Below are 25,356 nucleotides of genomic sequence, written 5' to 3'. Positions count from 1 at the left end.
CCTAGCATGGTCTCAAAGCTTGACTATGTTTTTGAAGAGCAGAGGGAAGATGGGATATGTTGATGGCAGGATACAGGCACCTAGTACCACTGACTCAGGTTATGACCAATGGGAGATTACCAACTCTTTAATTATGAGTTAGCTTATCCATTCGATGGTTCCAGAACTTGGTGAGGGCTACTTATCTATGGAGACTGCCCAGGACGTTTGGGAGGCTGTGGCTGCTACCTATTCCTGCAAAGGGAATTTTTCACAGGCATTTGAGTTGCGCCGCTCTATTGAGAGCTCACTTCAGGGGGAGCAGACTGTTCTTCAGTACTTCACTTTCCTCACCAACGGCTGGAAACGCCTTGATCACCTGGAAGACTATAAGCCCGTTTGCCTTACTGATTCTGTCGGGTACAAGAAGTTCATCTCACGGGAACGGGTCTTTAAATTTTTGGCCGGCCTAAATGTAGAGTATGATCCAGTTAGGGGTCGAGTTCTGAGTATGGATACTCTTCCTTCACTTCAGGAGGCATTTTCTTATGTACAAAATGAGGAGAGTCGCCGGTCTGCTATGATGTCCCCTGTCTCTACTGATCGTTCCGCATTACTGTCTACTCCTCGAGATGGCCTCAGCCTGCCTCATCCGTCTGCTGCTAAGGAGTCTGTATTCTGTGATTATTGCAAGAAGCCGCGGCATACTCGTGAGACGTGTTGGAAGCTTCATGGGACTCCATCTGGGGGTCGCGGTGATCGGTCTGGTTCGCGAGGAGGTCGGTCAGGTCAATCTAGGGGCCGTAGTTCCTATTCCCGGGCTCATCAGTCTAGTGCCGTTGATACCCTTGATTCTAATTCTACTTCTGTTACCCAAGCTTCTGATACTGAGCTGGAGGATGCTTTGCGCCAATTGTTGGACCGCCGATCTTCTACTGCTCTCAGTACCGCTTCCTCGTCCTTTGCCCGCTCAGGTAACTTAGCATCTTCTCCTTGTGCTTTCCTGTGTCATCCATCTTTGCCGTGGATTATTGATTCTGGTGCCTCAGATCATATGTCTGGCTCCTCTGATCTTTTCTCTGTCTATAAGCCCTCTTCAGGTCAGGACAAAGTTAGGATTGCCGATGGAACTGTTTCTTCCATTTCTGGAAAAGGTTTAGTCCAAGTCACTCCTACCATACATCTATCTTCTGTTCTCCATGTTCCCAAGTTTTCTGTCAATCTATTATCCTTAAGTCGTCTTACCCAGGATTTGAATTGTCGTGTGACGTTTTTTCCTGATCATTGTCTTTTTCAGGACCTTGTCACGGGGAGGACGATTGGCAGTGGTAGTGCAGAAAATGGTCTCTACTTCCTAGATCAACCGGACAAACTTGCTTATTCTACCACTACGTCTTCTACTACCTCCGCTGATGTATGGCTATGGCATCGGCGTCTTGGGCATCCCTCATTTCATTTACTTAAGCATTTATTTCCTTCTAGTTTCGCAAATCATCATGTGTCTGACTTTCTTTGTGAGTCTTGTCAACTTGGAAAACAACATAGAGCTTCTTTTGCTCCCAGTTTGAATAAAAGCTTAGTTCCTTTTTCATTAATACATTCTGATGTTTGGGGTCCCTCTCGTGTTCTGTCTGTGAACGGTCATCGCTGGTTTGTTACATTTATTGATGATTTTTCTCGTGCTACTTGGGTGTATCTCATGAAAGATAAGAGTGAGGTTTTCTCTGTGTTTCGCACTTTTCATAAGATGATTTGTACTCAGTTTGGGGCCACTATCAAAATATTTCGTTCTGATAATGGCGGGGAATACATAGCTTCTGAGTTAGGACAATATTTCTCTACTCATGGCATTATCCATCAGACCTCTTGCACCAATACCCCCCAACAAAATGGGGTGGCCGAACGCAAGAATCGGCATCTTCTTGACATGGCTCGGTGCATGTGTTTTTTTATGAATGTGCCTCGACTCTATTGGGGCGACGCTGTTCTCACCGCTGCCCATCTTATTAATCGTCTTCCTACCCAGGTCTTGGACAAACAGGCTCCGCTTCACGTCCTCCTCGGTTCTCAGTCCTTGTTTTCTATTCCTCCCAAAATATTTGGTTGTGTCTGTTTTGTCCATAATCACTCTCCCTCTCGTGGTAAGTTGGACCCTCGCTCCCTCAAGTGTGTTTTCCTTGGTTACTCTCCTACTCAAAAAGGGTATAAATGTTACCACCCTTCTTCTCGTAAGTGGTTTGTGTCCATGGATGTCACTTTCTTTGAATCTCAGTCCTATTTCTTGTCCTCTCCGGTGTCACCATCCTCATTTCCGGGGGAGCCTTGGTGTGAAGTGAGCCCTGTGCCTCCTATGGAAGAACCAGTTGCTCTTGCACCACCCTCTACTACTGTGCTTCCTATGGTGGAACCAGTTGCTCTTGCACCACCCTCTACTACTGTGCTTCCTATGGTGGAACCAGTTGTTCTTGCACCTCCCTCTACTGAAACTATAGAACCCACTGTCACCAAGAATAAGGACGAGCATGTTTATGTCCGGGACATAGACAGAAAACAAGTTAACTGGATACACGGGACCGTTTCTGCTACTCCACTGCCATCTCCTGCTTCTGATGAGAGTCTAGGTAACTTTGAATCTCGTGAGACCATTGATCTTGATGTTCCTATTGCCAAGAGGAAGGGTGTGAGATCTTGTACTCAACATCCTATCTCACAATTTGTATCATACTCTCATTTGTCATCCTCATATAGAGCGTTTGTGTCCAATATTTCCTCTGTTAGCATTCCTAACCATTTTCAGGATGCTCTTGCTACCTCTGAGTGGAAACTAGCCATGATTGAGGAAATGAAAGCACTTAGGAAGAATGGCACTTGGGAATTGACTGAGTTACCTACGGGCAAACGACCTGTGGGATGTAAATGGGTATATACTGTGAAACACAAAGCAGATGGGTCTATTGAGCGTTACAAGGCAAGACTTGTGGCAAAAGGGTTTACTCAGACATATGGCATTGATTATCAGGAGACCTTCGCACCCGTGACTAAAATGAATTCAGTCAGAGTACTTCTCTCTCTAGCAGCTAATCTAGATTGGCCGCTTTATCAGTTTGATGTCAAGAATGCTTTTCTCCATGGTGACCTCGAAGAAGAAGTATATATGGACATTCCTCCGGGTTTTGAGGATCATCAAACAGAAGGCAAAGTATGCAAACTTCGGAAGTCATTATATGGTCTCAAACAGTCTCCAAGGGCTTGGTTTGAGAGATTCACTCAGGCTATGTTGAAATTTGGCTTCAAACAAAGTCAGGCAGATCACACATTGTTTGTGAAACATTCCTCACGTGGTAAGACTACAGCCCTTATTGTTTATGTAGATGACATAGTTCTTACAGGCAATGATAGTGGGGAAATACCTCTGTTGAAGAAATATTTAGCCAACGAGTTTGAAATCAAAGACTTGGGAAGCTTGAAGTATTTTCTGGGAATTGAAGTTGCTCGCTCTAAAGATGGGATATTTATCTCACAGAGAAAATATGTGCTTGACCTGTTGAAGGAAACTGGGATGCTTGGCTGCAAGGCATGTGCCACTCCACTGGAACCAAATCAGAAATTGGGGGATGATGAAGGAGGAGAAGTTGTGGATAGGGGGAGCTATCAACGATTAGTGGGTAAGCTCATTTACCTATCTCACTCCCGTCCTGATATTGCTGTTGCTGTCAGTGTAGTTAGTCAGTTTATGCATGCTCCTCATCAGATTCACTATGAGGTTGTCATGAGAATCTTGAGGTATTTGAAGTCTGCTCCTGGTAAGGGTCTGTATTTTTCAAAGTATGATCATCTTCGTGTAGAGGCCTATACAGATGCTGACTGGGCTGGGTCAGTAACTGATAGGAGATCAACTTCAGGGTATTGCACATTTGTTGGCGGCAACCTAGTTACTTGGAGGAGTAAGAAACAGAATGTGGTTGCCAGGTCAAGTGCAGAAGCTGAGTTTAGAGCTATGGCACAAGGTGTGTGTGAACTTTTATGGATCAAATTATTGTTAAGTGATCTAGGTATTGATCAGACGGACTCCATGCGGTTATACTGTGATAATAAGGCCGCCATCAACATCGCTCACAATCCCGTTCAACATGACAGGACAAAACATGTTGAGATTGATCGCCACTTCATTAAGGAGAAACTCACTAGTGGTACCATTTGTACTCCTTTTGTCCAGTCTGGTGAACAACTTGCTGACATTCTCACCAAGGGAATTGGGAATAAACCATTTCATGACATATTAGGCAAGCTGGGCATGAGAGATATCTTCGCACCAACTTGAGGGGGAGTGTTAGCATATTATGTTAGCCGAAAGTGTTTGGCATATTATATTAGCCGAAAGTGAGTAGGGTCTGTAATCATTTTATACCCTCAGGGATCTTGTAATTGTTTTCTTTGTAAACCCTAATCTTCATTTATAAATAAGGGGTGATCTTCTATCATACCCTAAGCTGGTTACCCAAGCTTCACATGCAACACAGCCTAAGTTTGATTTCTCTTAAAGAAACATGGTATCAAAGTCCTAAGGTTCATACCTTATCATCCTTCATCAGCCGATAGCACCACTCACCACTCGACACCATTCAGAGGCCACCTAGCACCAGCCGACACCCATCAACTGTGTTTCGACACCCTCTGATGCTTCGCTAAGAGTCGCGACCCACCTAAGTCCCTATGGTTTACTTCGTTACTCACTCAGCCACCTCTACTCTTCTTCGCGACATCACCCAGCCCCGATGAGCCCACTCGATCAAGCCTATGATGATCTACCCACCTTGTTCTTAGTTCCTCCTTTGCCGCAAGTTTCTTTTCTTTACTAAGACTATTTTAGCCCCCTGTTTTGATTGACAGTACTTCTTCTCTAGTTTTTCATTTATTTTTTTGGGTCAATATATGGCCCTATTACTCAATTTCTGTTATTAGAATCGTATGTTTCGTGATACGAATCATATGATTCGATTCAATTCAATTCAATAGGTAATCGATTCAATTCGATTCAATAGGTAATCACTTCGAATAGGTTATGTGAATCTCAAATAGCTATGAATCGTACGTGAATCGGTGAACTGAATCGATGAATCGTGAATCGATTCGATTTGCTAAAATCGATGTTTGGTTTTCTTTTTTGGTTTTTTATTGTTGGAAAATGGTTCCCACAACCTTTTTAAGGTACATGCCATCTTTTGACTTTCTTCCTCCCTATTTACTCTCAAATACTCAAACCTTAGCCCTAAAAAAAATGAACTTTCTCTCTCTACAATATTTTAGGCTTACATGTTCAATTTTATTTAAGTACTTGCATTTACAAAATGAATTTTTTGAAGGCATAAAGTGAGATTTTTGAAAAAGTTGAAGATTTTGGTTTTTAAACCTTGTATAAAGTAAAAAAACATTGTTGTTGAGTTATTGTTACTTAGAAATTGAAAGTTTAGCTTTGCTTGCTTTCTTTATTAAGAACGGTTGATAAGAAATAGTATCTAAAAGGGAAAAGGTGAAGTGGTAAACATGGGAACTGGTGTTAACTTCTTACCCAGACCACATGATCGTCATTTAAAACAATATTTTTATTGATCTAAGTCTAAATATTTCATATTTATTAGATATATTTAATGTCCAAGTGCGTAGATATATTTTCTATGTAATTAAAAAAAGGGGACCGAATCTTTACAATTCACAATTCGATTCGATTCGCAATTCGGTACAATACCATTTCGATTCACAATTCAAATCCCGATTTGACATCTATGCTCAGCTTTGATTGATTGTACTGCTTCCTTCATGGTTCGCGATTGATATTGTATATGCCTCTGATTGTACTACTCCCTTCATGGTTTGTGGTTGATATTGTATGTATGTGCCTTGGTTCAGGTTGTTTTTCCCTCCTTCCAATAGTAGTGATTGTTGCAAGTTATTGTTTGGATAGTAGAATACAAAATGGTTGACATTACAAGTGAATCCACAACTAGTTCTCAACTACCTAAAAAAGAGAGTCCCATTATTACTACTACATCCGAAAACCTTAATCCTAGCCTAAAAATCCCCACCTCTATTCTATAGTCAAAATTATCCTACATGGTCACTGACACTTTCTTTGAAAAGTCAAGGGAAGATAGGTTATGACAATGGGAAAATAAAAGCACCTAGCACCTCTAATTCTGGTTATGATTAATGAGAGATTGTGAATTCTCTGATTATGGGGTGACTCATCCATTCAATGGTACCTGATATTGGTGAGGGATACTTATCCATGGATACTGTTAAGAATATTTGGAAGACCGTGGCCACTACCTATTCCTAGAAAGGGAACTTTTCTTAGGCCTCATTTGGCAAGTTGACATTTTAGCCAAAAAGTCAAAAAGTTACTAAAAAAGCCAAAAAGCCTATAACCTATACCAAAAAGTCAAAGATTTCTTTTTCTTTCTACTTTTTGCACATCTTTTCGTAAAAAGCCAAAAAGCCACTCCAAACATACTAGTTTTTTTTACCTCATATTTTAGCCAAAAAATTACTAAAATAGCATGTTCCCAAATGAGGCCTTAGAAATTTGAGTTGCGCCGCTCAATTAAGCGCTAAGTACAAGGAGAGATGACTGTCCTTGAGTACTACATCTCCTCAGTAATGACTGGAAGCGCCTCAATCATCTTCAGGACTAAAAACCAATTTGCCCAACTGATTATGTGGGGTACCACAAATTCATTGAACTAGGGAGGGTCTTTAAATTTCTTGAGGGTCTCAACTTAGAGTATGATCCAGTTTGGAGTCGTATTCTTGGCATGGATGTTCTACTTTCCCTTCAGGAGCCTTTCACTTGCGTGTAGAATAAGAAAAGTCTCTGTTTTGCTATGCTTCCACCGAGCGTTCAACCTTAATTTCTGCTTCTCTGAGAGATAGGGATCGCCCATCCTGTAGTACACACAATCCTTCTAAGAAGGATAATTTATTTTGTGATTACTGTCGCCGGCCGAGACACACTCGTGAGACGTGTAAGGAGCTCCATAGTGCTCCACCTGGTACCCATGGTGATCGTTCTAACAGTCGTGGGGGCCGATCTGGACTAGACAGACTAAAGGACGTGATTTTAATCTGCATGCCCATCATACTAGTGCAGTTGATACACATGACTCCGCTCTAGTTGTTCAACCCAATGGTGACGTATCCAATATGTCCTTTGAGTTTAAGGATGCTCTGCGTCACTTGCTAGATCGGCGTTCTTCCACTACCCCTACAGGTGCATCCACCTTTTCATTTTCTCATTCAAGTAACTTGGCCTCTTCTGCAAGTGTTTTCCTATCTCACAAGTCTTTACCTTAGATCATTGATTCTGGTGCCTCAGATCATATGTCTGGATCTTCTAATCTGTTCTCTAAGTATAAGCCCTCTTCAGGTCGGAAAAAGTTAAGATTGTTGACGGTACTTTTTCCTCCGTTTCAGGGAAAGATTTAATCCATGCCACCTCTTCTCTACCTTTATCTTCAGTTTTATATATTCCCAATTTTTTGTTAATCTTTTGTCCGTAAGTCATATTACTCAAGACTTAAAACTATAATGTAACTTTTTTTTCCTAATCATTGTGTTTTTCAAGACCTTATCACGAGGAGGACGATTGGCAGTGGTAGAGCAGAAAATAGTCTACATCTTGGATCAGGTTGACAAATTTGCTCATCATGCCATCTACCTTCCAACGACTGGGGAAGACATTTGGCTTTGGCATCAACGTCTTGGACACCCATCTTTTTTATTACTTCAGCATTTATTTCCTTTTTTTTTCTGCACAATAATGTTTCTAAGTTTCATTGTAAGTCTTGCCAACTTGGCAAACAACACTGAGCATCTTATGTTTCGAGTTTTAATAAAAGTTTAGTTCCTTTTCATTAATACATTTTGATGTTAGGGTCCATCTCGTGTGGTCTCTTTAAAGGGCCATAGATTGTTTGTCATGTTTATTGATGATTTTTCTCGTACCACTTGAGTGTATCTATTAAAAGAAAAAGTGAAGTTTTCTTTGCGTTAAAAGCTTTCCATCAGAAGATTCATACTCAATTTGGTGCAATTGTCAAAATTTTATGTTTTGATAATCGGGGTGAGTATATTGATTCTGATTTAGGAGCCTATTTTTGCACTCATAGCATTACTCATCAGACATCTTGCACCAACAACCCTCAACAAAATGGGATCGTGGAACGCAAGAATCGTCATCTTCTTGATATGGCTCACCGCATGATTTTTTCTATGCATGCGCCTCAGTCTTTCTGGGTAGAAGCCATCCTTACAGCAACCTATCTCATCAATCGACTTCCTACCCAAGTTTTGCACAAGCAAACTCCTCTTTAGGTGTTATTAGGCTCTCAGTCCATGTTTTCCATTCCTCCCAAAGTCTTTGAGTGCGTCTATTTTGTTCACAATCGTTCCCCTACTCATGGCAAGTTAGATCCTTACTCCATTAGATGTGTCTTTGCTGGTAACTCGCCTACTCAAAAGGGGCACAAGTGTTATCCTCATCCGTCTCATAAGCGGTTTGTATCCATAGATGTCACATTCTTTGAGTCCCAATCCTACTACCCATCATCTCTGGTTTCCCAGTCATCCCTTCAAGGGGAGCCTTGGTGTGAATGATTCATGGACCGTTACCAGTTGTTGAGGATGTTAAATGTGAACCAGCTGTTGGGAATACAAAACCAGATATATCCAAGGAGCAAGGGAAAGTTTATGTCAGGGATAAAGAAAGATAGGACTGTAATTGAATCCAAAAGATCACTTCTTCAAATCTTCCCCTGCCATCTCCTCCAACTGATGAGTCCAAATAATTCTGATTTTTTTTATTTCTCCTGAATCTACTGATCTTGATATTCCTATTGCCAAACGAAAGAGTGTGAGGTCTTGTACCTAATATCCTATCTCTAACTTTGTATCCTACTCTAATTTGTCCTCCTCATATAGAGCCTTTATGTCAAAGATTTCCTCTATTAGTGTACCTAATCATTTTCAAGATGCTCTGGCAACCTCTGAGTGGAAACTTGCCATAATCGAAGAAATGAAAGCTCTTCATAAGAATGGCAATTGGGAATTGACAAAGCTACCTAAGGCCAAACAAAGTGTGGGATGAAAGTGGGTGTATACCGAGAAGCACAGAGCAGATGGTTCAATTGAGCATTATAAAGCTCGACTTGTGGTAAAGGGCTTTACTCAGACCTATGGAGTTGACTATCAAGAGACATTTGCTCTGATTCCAAAGATGAATTCAATCAGGATTCTCCTCTTTCTTACAGCTAATCTGGATTGGTCTCTTCACCAGTTTGATGTGAAGAATGCCTTCTTACATGGTGATCTAGGAGAAGAGGTGTATATGGACATTCCTCCTGACTTTGAAAACCTTCAAACAAAAGGTAAGGTGTGTAGGCTTTGGAAGTCATTGTATGGTCTCAAACAGTCCCCAAGGACTTGGTTTGACAGATTTACTCAAGTGATGCTTAGATATGGCTTCAAACAGAGTCAGGCTAATCACAATTTGCTTATTAAACATTTCTCATATGGTAAAACTACAACTCTCATTGTATGTGGGCATGACATAGTGCTTATAGGGGATGATGTTAAGGAATATTTGGCAAGAGAGTTCAAAATAAAAGACTTCAGAACTCTGAAGTATTTCCTGGATATTGAGGTTGTCCGATCCAAGGACAGAATTTTTATTTGTAGAAGGAAATATGTTCTTGACTTGCTAAAAGAGATTGGAATGCTTGGAAGTAGAACGTGTGACACACCTCTCGAGCCAAATCAAAAGTTTAGTGATGATACTATAGGAGCTACTATTAATGGGGGAAGATATCAGAGACTAGTGGATAAACTCATCTATTTATTAGTGTTGTTAGCCAGGTCATGCATGCTCCTCATGAAACACACATGGATGAATTTATGAGAATTCTTAGGTACGTCTTCATCGGGAAAAGGACTATATTTTTCTAAACATGATCATCTTAAGGTGGAAGCTTATACAAATGCTGATTGGGCAGATTTAGTAACTGATAGGAGGTCCACATTGGGATATTGTAACTTTGTTAGGGATAATCTTGTTACTTGGAGTAAAAAAAAAAGAATGTGGTGGCTAGGTCTAGTGTAGAAGTATAATTTAGAGCCATGGCCCAAGATGTGTATGAACTCTTATATATCAAGTTGTTATTGAGTAATCTGGAACTTGATCAGACAAATTCCATGCGACTATATTATGACAATAAGACTGCTATCAACATAACTCACAATCCAATTCAGCATAACCGGACGAAACATGTTGAAATTAATCGCCACTTCATTAAGAAGAAACTCACTAGTGGCACTATATTTACTCATTTTGTGAAAATTTGTGAACAACTTGCAAATATTTCACAAAGGGAGTTGGGAATAACCCGTTTTATGATGCTCTTAGCAAACTGGGTATGAGAGATATCTTTGTACCAGCTTGAGGGGGAGTGTTAGCATTATCTTTTCTTATCTTTTCTTATCTTTTATTAATTATCTTGTACGCTATGTCATTAATTGTCATTAGCTGTATGTTTCCTTATTTAGCCTAAGGGCATCTTATGTAAGTTTCTGGTTATTAATATAAAAAGATGCAATAACCTAATCACAACCTAAGTTTGCTTTCTCTTAAACAAACAAGCGCCACATGGCGTGTCCCTTTATTTAATTAATTTATTTTTAGAGGACACTTCGGAGACACACTAGAGATATGCCAAGTTGTCTTTTCCTCTATTTTCATGAGTACTTTTGATGAATGTTGAATGTTTATTGCTTTTTTATTAGATTTAAATACTTAATAGATCATTCATAAAAAAAGATATAGACTGTAAGTATTAATTTAAAAGTGCTTGTTTTTAAAATATATATATATAACTTAGAAAATATGAGGAAGAAGAACTCCGAAAATATGAGGAAGAAGGAATATATTTCTGTTATATTCAAAACTTCTTATCTTACAAGACCAAATGACACTCCTTATATAGGAGATATTACAAACATCATTATAACCCATTATATGCCACTTACATATTATATATTACCACCAACACCACTATCATATTATATACATGCCACTATCTACCACCAACACCACTATCATATTCTATACATGCCACTATCCTTCACCAACACCACTATCATATTATATACATGCCACTATCTACCACCAACACCACTATCATATTCTATACATGCCACTATCCTTCACCAACACCACTATCATATTATATACATTATCACAAATTTCCAGCACTCCCCCTCAAGCTGTGTTAGAATTTACCACTCACCTACTACCTCCACTATCTTTCTCCACACCTACCACCTCCACTATACCACTCACCTACTACCTCCACTATTTTTCTCCACACCTACCACCTCCACTATCACACACTCCACTACCATCTTCTCCTCTATATATAGGAATTGTAATATACAGAATTTATCAATCTTGTAACACAACAATCAATATATCAATCAATAATAATACATACAATTTATTCTCTCTCTTTCTCTATACATTATTTCTTACATGGTATCAGAGCTGGTTTAAAACCTAGTATTTTCGCTTCCCCGGCGGGCGGCAACCTCACCTTAGCCGCCCGCCGGACCTCAACCTATTCCGCTGATAAAATCAACAAAGATTTGTGCAACTGTAGTCATGTGTGAGGCTGATGGAGAAGAATTCTTCACCTCATATGACGAGACAGTCTGGAACTGGAAACACTGCAACATTCTGCTCTGGAATTCTGCAGCAGCTAGATTATAGCTTGGTTGAGTGCCAAGCTTTGGTTCTTCCACCCACTCTTGAACTTGCCCAGCAAAGTGTGAAGGTTCATGCTTGTGTTGGAGGGACTAGTGTGCGCGAAGATCAGCGCATTCTCTCCAGTGGGGTTCATGTTGTTGTTGGTACTCCTAGTCGTGTGTTTAACATGTTGCGGAGACAATCACTTCGCCCTGTTTACATCAAAATGTTTGTCTTGGATGAAGCTGATGAAATGCTGTCACGAGGTTTTTAAAAATCAGATCTATGATATTTTCCAGTTGCTGCCACCCAAAATCCAGGTTGGGGTGTTCTCTGCCACAATGCCACCAGAGGCTCTTGAAATCACCAGGAAATTCATGAATAAGCCTGGAAAGAGAAAAAGCTCATGCTAGGATTTGCGAAGTGATTCGCTGCAGGAATTTTGGCTTTGGATGAAACCCTTACCATACTCCACTCATTCTCTCCAACTGTTCTAACTTTTTATTTTTATTATTATTATTATTATATCAAATAATCAATGCACTCATATTCCCCACTAACAGTGTCCACTTTTGACCCAAACCATTTTCAATCCATCATTTCTCCTTCACCTTTTACACCCCACTCACCGACTCTCTCTCCACTTTATCACATGGGTTTGTCCCTCTCTCTCCTCCATTTGATTTCAAAAATCACTTATTTTTATTTATTTTTTCCAAGTCACTTTTCCTCTTTTTTAAATACCCCACTTTATTTTGAAACAATCGCACTGATGTTTTTCATATAATCCATCTATAAATATTTTTTATCTATTTTCTTTCTCCCTTGTTTTCTTTCATTTTATTTTTATTTTTTCAACAAAACACTCCCAAAACAAAAAAAAAAAAAAAAAAAAACATTTTACAAACTTGTCATTTCTTCATGCCGGGGATCAACCCCGATCAGCATTTTACACCATAAAATAAAAAAAACACAAAACAAAACAAAACACAACCAACACAAATCGGAATAGTGGGATTTTTCTTCTCGCCTATTCCGCCGGTCTTTTCTTCTTGCCACCATCTTGGGCGGCCCTTGCCGGTGTTGCCTCCGTGTTTCCCACTCCACTGGGCATGATCACTACTCCCTGCTCCTCCACTGCAGCATATGGCGGCCCTCCAAATCGGAACATAAAACTGGCCTTCCGCTTCAGCTCCTTGTTTTCCGCCTTTAGCACACTTATCTCTGCTCGCGCATCCTTATACATGCGTTGGAGCAGAGCCAGTTGGGCGTTTAACTGCTGCACCTCATTTGTCCTACTCTGCAGCCGGTTCGACAAATTTGTAACCGCAGTCATGGTTTCCACACATGACTTCAAGGTATACTGATTGGCCTCCACATCCGACTGCACCGCCATTTTTTGCTCCACCGACCGCATCGGAAAGTTCAACGGAGCAAAACCAGAGGTGTTTGGTTGAGGTTCACTGGCCACCGCCCCAGTTATTTCTCTTGTGGACTCGTTCAGTTCTGGAAAGAGCGTGAGCAGACCACGGGAAGAGGAGGCCATGTTCTGGGTAGCTGGACGGGAAGAAGAGGCCATGTTGCTGAGTGTTTCAGAGACGGGTTAGTTACAGAGTATTACAGAGTTTCTTTCTCAGCAAAGGAAGAGTTGTTTTCAGAGGATTTTCAGAAGTTTTTTTGTCTGCCTCAGCCTCAGCATCAACCTTGGTTAAATAGCGAGGCAGCCACGCGTATCGCGCGCCACTTGACGCCAGACGACAAACGGGCGCGCCAGTCAAGGCACTCACGTGCCTCGCCATCATGTCCGGCACATCTTTTTATGACTTGGGCTCGCCTTTTGATGGCACGTCTTTTTATGGATTGGGCACGCCTTTTGATGGCACGCCTTTTTATGGATTGGGCACGCCTTTTTGATGGCACGCCTTTTGAAAGATTGGGCACACCTTTTGAGGGTGCGACTTTTTAGGGGTCCGACAAGACTCTGTAAACTGTCCCGACATTTGATTCCGGTTAGCTTTTCCAAGGGTCCGACAAGACTCTGTAAACTGTCCCGACATTGATTCCGGTTAGTTTCTACATGGGTCCGACAAGACTCTGTAAACTGTCCCGACATAGATTCCGGTTAGTTTCTACAAGGGTCCGACAAGACTCTGTAAACTGTCCCGACATTGATTCCGGTTAGTTTCTACAAGGGTCCAGCAAGACTCCATAAACTGTCTTCTACAACGGTCCGACATGACCCCATAAACTGTCTTCTACAACGGTCCGACATGACCCCATAAACTGTCTTCTACAACGGTCCGACATGACCCCATAAACTGTCTTCTACATCGGTCTGACACCACCATACAGTGTCCTCTACAACGTTATGACACCCCATACAGTGTCTTCCCCAACGGTCTGCCACGACCATACAGTGTCTCCTATCTTTTTTTTATTTTTATGTATTTTCTTGTTTTGCTCCTCTCTCCAAACTCAAGTTGGTTCGTTTCTATCCTCCTTGAGTTTGCGGGGGGCTGTTAGAATTTACCACTCACCTACTACCTCCACTATCTTTCTCCACACCTACCACCTCCACTATACCACTCACCTACTACCTCCACTATTTTTCTCCACACCTACCACCTCCACTATCACACACTCCACTACCATCTTCTCCTCTATATATAGGAATTGTAATATACAGAATTTATCAATCTTGTAACACAACAATCAATATATCAATCAATAATAATACATACAATTTATTCTCTCTCTTTCTCTATACATTATTTCTTACAAGCTGGTTTGAAGATATCTTCCATAGCCAGCTTGCTAGTCAGCTTATCAAATTGCTTCTTGTGTAGTCCCTTTGTTAGCACATCAGCTAATTGTTCACCTGTTGGAAGGTAGGTCATACAGATTATGCCAGCATTGATTTTCTCCTTGATGAAATGTTTATCCACTTCTATATGTTTTGTGCGATCATGTAGAACTGGATTATGAGCTATAGATATAGCTGCTTTGTTGTCACAATAGACCTTCATAGGTGTCGGGTGAGAAAGCTTTAATTCTTCAAGAATTCTTTTAATCCACATTACTTCACAGATTCCATGGGCAACAGCTCTGAACTCTGCTTCTGCACTACTTCTAGCTACCACATTCTGTTTTTTACTCCGCCATGTAACTAGGTTCCCACCTACAAAGGAGCAGTATCCGGATGTTGATCTCCTGTCTGTAACACTTCCTGCCCAGTCTGCATCTGTGTATACTTCAACTTGAAGATGCCCATGTTTCTTGAACAGTAAGCCTCTCCCTGGAGTTCCTTTCAAATATCTTAAGATCTTATAAACGACCTCAAAGTGCTCTGCCCCTGGTGAGTGCATGAACTGACTTACCATGCTGACTGCAAAGGCAATATCAGGCCGCGTATGAGACAAGTAAATCAATTTCCCTACAAGTCGCTGATATTGTTCCCTCTCTTTGACTTCTTCAGCCTTAGCAGCTTGTAACTTCAAGTTAGGCTCGATCGGAGTCTCCACCATCTTACAACCAAGCATACCTGTTTCTCCAAGGAGATCAAGAACATATTTTCTCTGATTAACGAATATACCTTCCTTGGATCTTGCAAATTCCATTCCGAGGAAATACTTGAGGGCTCCCAGATCCTTAATGTGAAATTCTTTTGCGAGTTTCTCTTTGAGGGCTGCTAACTCTGCTTCATCATTACCAGTTAAAATGATGTCATCAACATAAACAATCAAAATTGCAATTTTACTGTTTTTTGAATGTTTATAAAATATTGTGTGATCTGCTTGACTCTGCGAGAAGCCACAACTGATAACTGCCTTCCCAAAGCGTTCAAACCACGCTCTTGGTGATTGTTTGAGTCCGTATAATGACTTGTTCAATCTGCATACTCTGTCGCTTCCAAGTCTCTGCTCAAATCCCGGCGGTAGGCTCATGAACACCTCCTCTTCAAGATCACCATTGAGAAATGCATTTTTAATGTCAAGTTGATGTAGAGGCCAATCTGAATTTACTGCAAGAGATAACAGTACTCTGATGGAATTTATTTTAGCAACAGGAGCAAACGTCTCCTGATAGTCGATCCCATAAGTTTGAGTGAAGCCTTTAGCCACCAGTCTCGCCTTGTATCTCTCAACGCTTCCATCTACGTTACATTTTATCGTAAACACCCATTTACACCCAACTGTTTTCTTGTCTTTGGGTAGATCAACTATCTCCCAAGTACCACTTCTCCTTAAAGCATTCATCTCCTCCATGACTGCTAATTTCCAATTCGGATCATCCAATGCTTCCTGTATATTCCTTGGAACAAACAAGTGTGAAATCCTAGATGTGAAAGCTCTATGGTTTTTAGACAGTCTTTTATAGGAGAGGTAATTTGCAATAGGATGTTTAATGCAATTTCGGACACCTTTCCTAATTGCGATAGGAACATCAAGGTCAGAAATAGAAGGAATAGGATGACCTAAAATTTCGATGCCAGAACTCGGGTGGACATTCGGGTCATTAGGATGGACATTCGGGTCATTATTCCTCAGATGAAATCGCTTCCTAGTATAAACCTGAAGCTCAGGATTTAGATCATTTTGTAGTACTTCTCCCCCTAAACAAGAATCTTCTTGACTAGGCACTATAGAACTTGGTTCTCCTAAGTGATCATTATCAGACAGATGTGGTTTTTGTGTAGGATAAATGACATTGGGGAGCGGGATAGAAATATCCCAAAAACGGTCTTCTACTCCACTTGTCTCCCCCTGAAGAGAAGTGTTGGGGAAATAGGATTTTGTTTCCACAAATGACACATCCATACTCACATGAAATTTCTTGGTTTGAGGATCGAAACACTTATACCCCTTTTTGTTTGAGGAATAACCCAAAAAAACACATTTGATAGCACGGGGGTCAAGTTTTGAACGAAATTGACTGGGAACATGAACATAGGCAGTACATCCAAAAACTTTGGCGGGTAAATCAGAAAACAACCTCGTGTCAGGAAAAAAAGTTTTGAGACAATCAAAAGGTGTTTTGTATGTTAACACCTTTGTAGGCATCCTGTTTATCAAATAAGAGGCTGTTAAAATTGCTTCACCCCATAAATATTTAGGAACATGCATGTAAAACATTATAGCACGTGCTACTTCAAGTAGATGTTTATTTTTTCGTTCTGCAATGCCATTTTGTTGAGGGGTATCCCGACATGTAGATTGATGAAAAATTCCATTTTTTTCCAAAAAACTCACCCAACTGCTCATTGAAATATTCTGTTCCATTATCAGAATGTAAAATACCAATTTTGGTTTGAAATTGGTTTTCAATCATATTGTAAAAATTTGTGAATAAATTTTTCACGTCAGATTTTTTATTCATCAAATAAATCCAACATAAGCGGGTATGGTCATCAATAAATGTAACAAACCATTTTTTACCAGAAAGAGTAGTGATTTTAGAAGGGCCCCAAACATCACTATGAATCAAATAAAAAGGTTTGGAAGCCTGGTAAGGTTTTGGCAAATAAGTAGAGCGATGAAATTTTGCAAAAATGCAACTTTCACAATGAAAAGAAGAACAATCAATCCCTTTAAATAATTCCGGAAATAAATGTTTCAGATAAAGAAAACTAGGATGTCCCAGCCTATAGTGCCATAGCATTATTTTTTCTTGAACAGAGATTGAACTAGTACTATTAAAGCTCTGAGCTTTTTTATTACTAGCAGGTACTTCATCAAAGTAGTAAAGACCTTCAAGCATCCTAGCACGCCCAATCATCATCCCCGAGTTCTGGTCCTGAAATTCACAATGGGATTCAAAAAATGTAACACGACAATTAGAATCCTTAGATAGTTTACTGACAGACAAAAGATTACAGGCTAAGTTGGGGACGTGAAGAACAGCATTGAGATTAATTTTCTCAGTTAGTTTAATAAATCCTTTTCCTGCAATAGGTGAAAAACTACCATCGGCTATTCTGATTTTGTCATGACCAGAACAAGGGAAATAGGTACTAAATAAATGGGAAAAACTAGTCATGTGATCGGAGGCACCGGAATCTATGATCCACGGAGAGAAGTTTAGGCAAGAGAAGGCTTTAGGATTTCTACCTGTTTGTGCCAACAAAACACTAGGAGTACCGGATGAGGAGTTGGATTTTATCAGCTTTAAGAGTTGATCAATCTGCTGTTTGTTGAAGGGACCTGAATCGGCTTCATTAGCGGTAGGAAAGCCACGATTTTTCTCTCCTTGTTTGCTGCTTTTCCAGTTGACAGGTTTGCCATGGATCTTCCAACACGTTTCGCGTGTATGGCGAGGCTTGTTGCAAAAATCACACCAGACCCGTGGCTTATCATCAAACCTGCGCTGGTAATTTGCAGCCTTGTTGGCCGCAGCATCGCTAATTAAAGCAGAAATTTCAATTGATTCACCAGTACCTTTTTTCTTAAGCATGACGCTCCTTCGGCTCTCTTCCCTTCTGACTTCGGCAAATACTTCGCCAATGGATGGGAGAGGAGGTCTGCCAATAATTCTTCCTCGCACTTCATCGAACTCAATGTTGAGGCCGGCAAGAAACTTGTAAATACGGCTGTCTTCCACAGTTTTCTTGTGGTGGTTGCAGTCGTCAACCGATTTCCATTCGTATGTGTTGAAGATGTCAAGATCCTGCCACAACCTTTTCAACGAATTGAAATATTTGGTGACGGAATCATCTCCTTGACGAATCTCTCCCAACTTCAAAGTTAATTCGAAAACTTGAGATTGATTTCCTAGGTCAGAATACATCTGACTAACATTATCCCACAATTCTTGTGCAGTAGTATAGCACATGTAATTAGAGCTTATATCCTCCTCCATGGAATTGACCAACCATGTCATAACCATGGAGTTTTCAGCGTCCCAACTGTCGAACAACGGATCATTAACAGTAGGAGCCTTCTTGTCACCAGTGATGTAACCGATCTTTCCTTGCCCACGGATATACATCCGGACAGATTGTGACCAGCGGAGAAAATTATCACCATTTAGGCGAATGGTGGTGATTTGGACAGAGTGAGAGTTGGACGTTTTCACCGGAATGGCAGCGGCAGGGATTGAAGTGGTTTCAGACGTGACTTCCGACATGGCTATGACGGTTTTAGGGCTGCTGTGTTTTTTGTGGCTCTGATACCAACTTAGAAAATATGAGGAAGAAGAACTCCGAAAATATGAGGAAGAAGGAATATATTTCTGTTATATTCAAAACTTCTTATCTTACAAGACCAAATGACACTCCTTATATAGGAGATATTACAAACATCATTATAACCCATTATATGCCACTTACATATTATATATTACCACCAACACCACTATCATATTATATACATGCCACTATCTACCACCAACACCACTATCATATTCTATACATGCCACTATCCTTCACCAACACCACTATCATATTATATACATGCCACTATCTACCACCAACACCACTATCATATTCTATACATGCCACTATCCTTCACCAACACCACTATCATATTATATACATTATCACAAATTTCCAGCAATATATATATATATATATAAACAGAGTAATTTTTGCTAATATTGATTATTTATGGATGTAATATTAATGTAAATAGCAAATAAAAATATATTTTATTGCCATGTCTCCTTGGTGTCCATGTCTCCATTTTTTTGAAATTGCCGTGTCCCATGTCCGCATCCGTATCCGTTTTCATATCCGTATCCGTGCTTCTTAGTTCTTGACTTAAGCTTGGTTCAAACTTGAAATTGAGCTAAAATTCATGTTCTTATACTTCATAATCTTTTAATTGGTTGATTTTGATTGAAATGGTTTTTGAAGAAAGAATTAAAGAACTTAAGTTTTGAAACATGTTTTCATTTAATCCAAGCTTTTGAATGGAAAAGCCCTAAAGTTTTGCAAGCTCAATGAGAAGTATGGGGCTTTCTTCATTTTCATTTAGAGTGCTTTATTACATGATTTTAGACCTTTAGAATGTTGGTTTTGAATTAGGACAACAAAAGAGATGCAAAAAATTCGAAAATGGACTGACTTGTCAAAGCTAGAGCAGTCCGCTTAAGCGGACATCACCCAAACTCAAGAAGTAGTATCCAGAATTTTTTCTTTTTTTCTTTTTTTTTCCTTTTTTTTTTTTTTTTTTTTTTTTTTTGTTGCTCTTTTTAAATACTTTATGACCTGCACAACTCAATTCCAGCACTTAAAATCAAACCAAAAAAATAAGTTAGAAACTGAGATTTCTGAAACTAATGATTATCCAAAAAGACTTGTTTTAAAGGAAAAAGTCATTAACAAGTATATACACTTGATTTTACAAGTATAGAGCAAGAAGCATCAATTGCATTGTGTTTTCATGCTCATGTTGGTTTAACTACTTTGTGGAACTAACTTAAAGGAGAAAAGAGGTAAGCAGTGATATATTTTAGTTTATTTTCAGCAAAACATTTCTAGAACTTAAATATATGCTATATTCTTCGAATATGAAATGTTTTATCATTCAAGGATATCATATGTCTATTCTGTTTAATGTATAAAGATGCCATCTACGGTTTTGGTCCAAGTGGCTACTATGGGACTTAACATATACGAGGGTTAATTACACTTTACCCCCTCGTGATTTTGCCCAAAAACACATTATCTCCTTGAACTTTAAAAATGCGCTCTTAACCTCCCTGTGACCTGGGGTAAAATGTAAAGCTTAACTCTATTAATGAATTTTACAAAAAGTCTATACTGCCCTTATTTTTTTCCTCCAATTTTCTTCTTTATGCCACAATCACTACAACTTCTCTTCCTCTCTCACTAGAAATTGTACAGCATCACAAACACTTTCCAAACTCTTACGAAACCCAAATCCATTGCAAGTTACACAAATTACACTTCCCAAACCCAAACCCAAACCCAAACCCATCTTATTTTCCTTATGAAAAAATCCATATAGACACTAATGGCATTTTCTAGAACTTCTGCAAAAGGTACATTTTTTGATTTGATGGTTTTGGGTTTCAATATACAGCTTAAATCCAATAAACCAAGAAACATTTTGAATTTCTAACTATACAAATATGAACAACAGCAGCATTCAAACTTGTTCCTGTGGGTTTAGTTTACATTCTCGAAGAAGAAGAAGAAGAAAAAAAACTTTGTTTCTCTACGTTTTTATCTGCATATCATTGTTGAAGAGAAAGTTGTCAAGTGTGCATGGAAAAAGACTTAGACCCCCAGTGTTTTTTGATTGGTGTAAATATTTTTTTTTTTTTTTTTTTTTTTTTTTTTTTTTTTAGGCTTGCTCTCACAGCCCCCCACACGGAGGTGGGGGTGCTGGGGGTCCCCAGCAGTGTTGAGTGTGCATATACATGTGCAATTGACAGGTATTGGCTCCTTTGGGGTTCATGATTAAGAAAGTTGGGGGTTGTGTGTGTGTAAGTGCCTATGTATAATGTGTGTAATAATAAGGAGAAAGGGTGGTCTTCGCAAATGCAGGCTTGGGTTGTTGGAGGAAATGAAAGAGAAAGACATGAGATCAGAGGGGAGATGGAGGGTGAACTGTGCAGCAGTGAAGCCGTGAAGGGAAGGATGTGGAAGGAAGGAGAAGAAGAAAATGAAGAAAATAAGGGAAAAGGGGCAAAAGTGTCATTTATTCAATCATATATGGTCACATGCACATAATTTAGTGCGTGTTACCCACACACAATTAAGTTTGACACAATCCATTACTTTTGCGCTTCACCCCAGACCACAGGGAGGTTATATGTATATTTGAAGACCAAAGGGAGGTAATGTGTTTTGCCAGCTAAACCACAAGGGAGTAAAATCTATTCAACCCAATATACTAATGTTGTGTTTGGTTGGGGGATTTGGAGAGAAATTTGGAAAGGGAAATGAAAAAAGTAGGCGAAATGTGAATAAATCATGCCTATATTTCACATAGTTTCACACACCTTTTCCCTTTCCCTTTCCAAATCCCTCCACAAATCCCCTAACCAAACACAGCATAATAGTTTTGTTATGATGAGCTCTACCACTAGATTGTAGTTTTGACATAATCAAAGTCAGCCCGGTTATGTTTTGTTATGTTATGATTCACACCTTTTAGATGGGCATTATCACTATGTTTGGGAATAAAATTGCATAAGATATGTTTCAAATGAAAATTAAGCTTCTAAACTTTTGGTTTACTTATGATTATTTGAAATGGAGATATCCTAGTCTTTGAGCTTTGGCTCAACCCTCTTCCATTTATATGTAGGTGATGATGATAAAGCATGATTGTTGTGTTTAAAGTTATGTGCATATGTGAACAGACATGGAGGCTTGTATGCCTAGCTATTGAATGGAAGGCTAGATGTTTCAGAGCTTTGTACACATTCTGCTTTGGGAAGAACAAGTTGTTCTTCTCTTTGTAAAATCTTATAGTTTTGAGCCTAGGTAGGTATAATGAAAGTTCATGAATGTTTCATTTCATTTACTTATGCACTTGCTCTAAATAGATGTTTGTGGGATAATAATCTTAAGAAAATTGATGGATTCCACAACCTAATCAAATTATACCCAAAATACTACATGACTACATGTTTGTTTAGTAAGGCCTTCAATAGTCAATGGCCAATGGGAGGTCACTGCTTTGTCTTAGTTTGGATTGGGATAGGGTTGTGACACAAAATAAAAGCAACAACAATGAAACGAGATGAGTTTGCATCTCTTCATGGATGTGTTTGTTTGAGAAAGAGAAATGCTTTGTTTTGGGTTGCAAACTACGAGACAAAGATGATTTTTTGTCTCTTCTAGTGAGCATAAATAGTTGCAATATTTTACAAAAGGACATGCATTAGAGAAATTTCGACATCATGTTCGGCTGTAATTTTCACCTACACTGATTTTTTCTAAACCTGCCAAAAAACGTTAATATCCAAGTGATTTACCATTTTGAATGCATATTCCGAAACACGGTATACCTTCATTTTAAAACGGTGAATTTAGCAATTTAAAGCAATCCCAAAATATTTTCTTATTTATTTCCTTTACATTTTTTGTAGAAGAAAAAAAAATCAAACATAATAAATTAAAATCTAGAGAGGATAGTGTTTTGGAAATACAAAATGTAAAATAACGGGGTCATAATGTCCAGACATATGTTGTTACATGATTAATTTGAAAATTAATAAAAAAAAAATTATTAGATGTATGTTTGAAAGAAATTTGCTCCCGTGTTTAGAAAATTAGAACTGTTCGTGTTTCTTAGTATAAAAGTACAGAGCGTTTTAATAATGCGACCCATACAAGCCATCCCTATCGTACCACAATTTAGGGCATGGGACGTACCAAGTTCCATTCTCATTCCCATCCTTATATGCAAAGGGACGAAGCACAAAAAATTATCGTGTAAGGGCACCAAATGCCAAGATAGTAAATTAATACTGAAATATGGTCCCTTTGTATAAACCCACATCGATACATTCATGGACTTTAACGAGTTCCACTTCAACTCAATAAATCTGCTGAATCTTTTCCCCAAAAAAGGTAAATAATAGAATAATTGACCTATTAAATACCATCATTTTTAAATTCCTTACACCGATTGCAAGCTAATATTGCTAAAATCAATGACACAATCCAGGTTAATCAAAATTTAAACTGCACCAGTCTTACACAAATATTTAACGATCGATTATGAGAAAACAGAGGAAATGTAACGAAGAAAGTAAGATCCCAAAAAAACACATATCAAATGATTTCCGCATTTTCCGAACAACCAAACAATGCATACTCAAAAGATTTACGCATAGTCATACCACAAAAATGCAAGGAAATAGATTTGATTCACCTTATTGAGGAGGAAATTAGGGAAGAGATGGTTGGTGGTGAGGTAGTGACTGCAACAAGGACAATCGCTCTTGTTCCGAAGGTGAGTCACAATGCACATGTAACAAAAGCTGTGTCCACAAGCTGTCAAAAACGCGTCCTTGATGATCTGCATGCATATCGGACACAAGAAGTCCTTGTCCAACTCCGCCGCCGCCGCCGTCGTCTCCGGCGGAGGGAGTGGAGCGGCGACGGCGTCGGAGGACATCGGTTCCGACTTGACGGAGGGCACCAGCACCCCCATTGAGCTGTCTCCCATCTCTCTCGTTTCTCTCTCTATAAACCACACTTTCTCTCTCTATAAAAAATATCTGTGTGCGTTGTGTGGTGGTTGAGATTTGTGTTGATGGGAGTTTTTCCGTACGAGTGAAGTCAAGGAAGAAGAAAGAGAGACGCCTGTGTGTTTAGGCAGAGAGAGAGAGAGAGGTGGCTGCTGAGGAGAGAGAAGACAAATTCGTGAGGGTGGAAACGGGCCACGTTAGGCGGGGGTTTCCGTTTGATTCGGTTTTTCTTTTTCTTTTTTTCTTTTTCTTTTTTTTTTTTTTTGATAAATTACACTCTCTAAAAAAAATTTTGAATCCATATATTCTTTTTTTTTTTTTGTTACTTTGATTTACTATTTTTATTTTTTTCCTTTCTTTTACTTTATTTTTTTTTAATATAATTTTTTTCTATTTTTTTATTAAAAATTATTATCTTTTATATAAATAAGAAATTTATAAAATAAGACTATAAACTATAAAAGCAAAAATATAATTTCTAAAACGTTAAAAATATAATATAATTGGACCAAATTTCAAGAAGCGCTAATATAATTGGCCTTTTTCTCGTTAAAAAGAAATGAGAGTGTTGATTTCATTGATGTAATCATTGTGAGAATTTAACGTATGTGCAACTCAGTTAAATGGGGTTTACAAGTTCAAAATTATATATATTTTTTTTAGAAGTAAGAAAATTAATTTATTTGGTAATTATTAAAAAATATTTGTTATTCAAAAAATTTAGCGGGAATAATATGTTAGTGAAAATGGAATATTTTATAAGGAAAATAACAAATTAGTGTATAGTTGAAAAAAAAAATCAAATTAATTATAATGTTGGGAATAATATGTTAGTGGAAAATGGGATATTTTATAAGAAAAATAACAAATCAAGTGTAAAGTTGAAAAAAAAAGTTTCAAATTAATTGTAAAGTTGATAATAATATGTTAGTGGAAAATGGGATATTCTATAGGTAAAATAGCAAATCAGCACAGGGTTGAAAAAAAAATTAAAATTAATTATAAAATTTATAAATTTTAATTATTAAAATCATAAATTTTTTCATGTACATGTATATGCTGTGATTTTTTAAAAGAACGCTTAATTTGTAATTTTTTCTATTTTATAAAACTATGCTAATCTTGTTACATTTAAAAAAAAAATTATAAGAAAATCAAATTATGAGATTTTAATATTTTTAAATTAATAGCAATTTAATTATTCATCTATTTTCCTTTAAAGACACAAATGGAGATATTTTTGAAAAATTATTAGATGTTCCTCCAGCCCCATTTATTTATACTCTTCACTAATCAACATACACTATATTTTTTTGATCAACCAAAGAAAACTTTATTGATGAAGAGAGAAAAACAACATAGCTTACATCAACAAAGATAGAAGAGCCGATCGCACAGGACCCTAAATTGGTGAGAAA

The 25,356-nt window shown here is 38.6% G+C and overlaps 1 protein-coding gene across 4 annotated transcripts in view; it reads right to left on the bottom strand.

Moving 5' to 3' along the window:
• The window catches only part of LOC114307942 (E3 ubiquitin-protein ligase COP1), a 51,072-nt gene extending 26,935 nt beyond the window's left edge, over positions 1-24,137 (bottom strand). For 2 of the 4 annotated variants that reach the window (XR_003645291.2, XM_028253429.2), the window contains exon 1: positions 23,620-24,107. Coding sequence is in view for 2 of the 4 variants with exons in the window: in XM_028253429.2 (XP_028109230.2) it covers positions 23,620-23,916 (297 nt within the window). In the remaining 2 variants the exon portion in view is untranslated. Of the gene's footprint in view, positions 1-23,619 lie in introns of all 4 variants that reach the window. The other 2 variants (XM_028253431.2, XM_028253427.2) reach the window with 1 other exon arrangement.
• Between the last annotated feature and the right edge of the window lie 1,219 nt (positions 24,138-25,356).

The sequence above is a fragment of the Camellia sinensis genome, chromosome 9 (assembly GCF_055761805.1).
Source record: "Camellia sinensis isolate YWXY chromosome 9, ASM5576180v1, whole genome shotgun sequence".
Lineage (NCBI taxonomy): Eukaryota > Viridiplantae > Streptophyta > Magnoliopsida > Ericales > Theaceae > Camellia > Camellia sinensis.
Note: the sequence above shows the minus strand (reverse complement) of the source record. Positions and strands in the feature narration are given on the sequence as shown.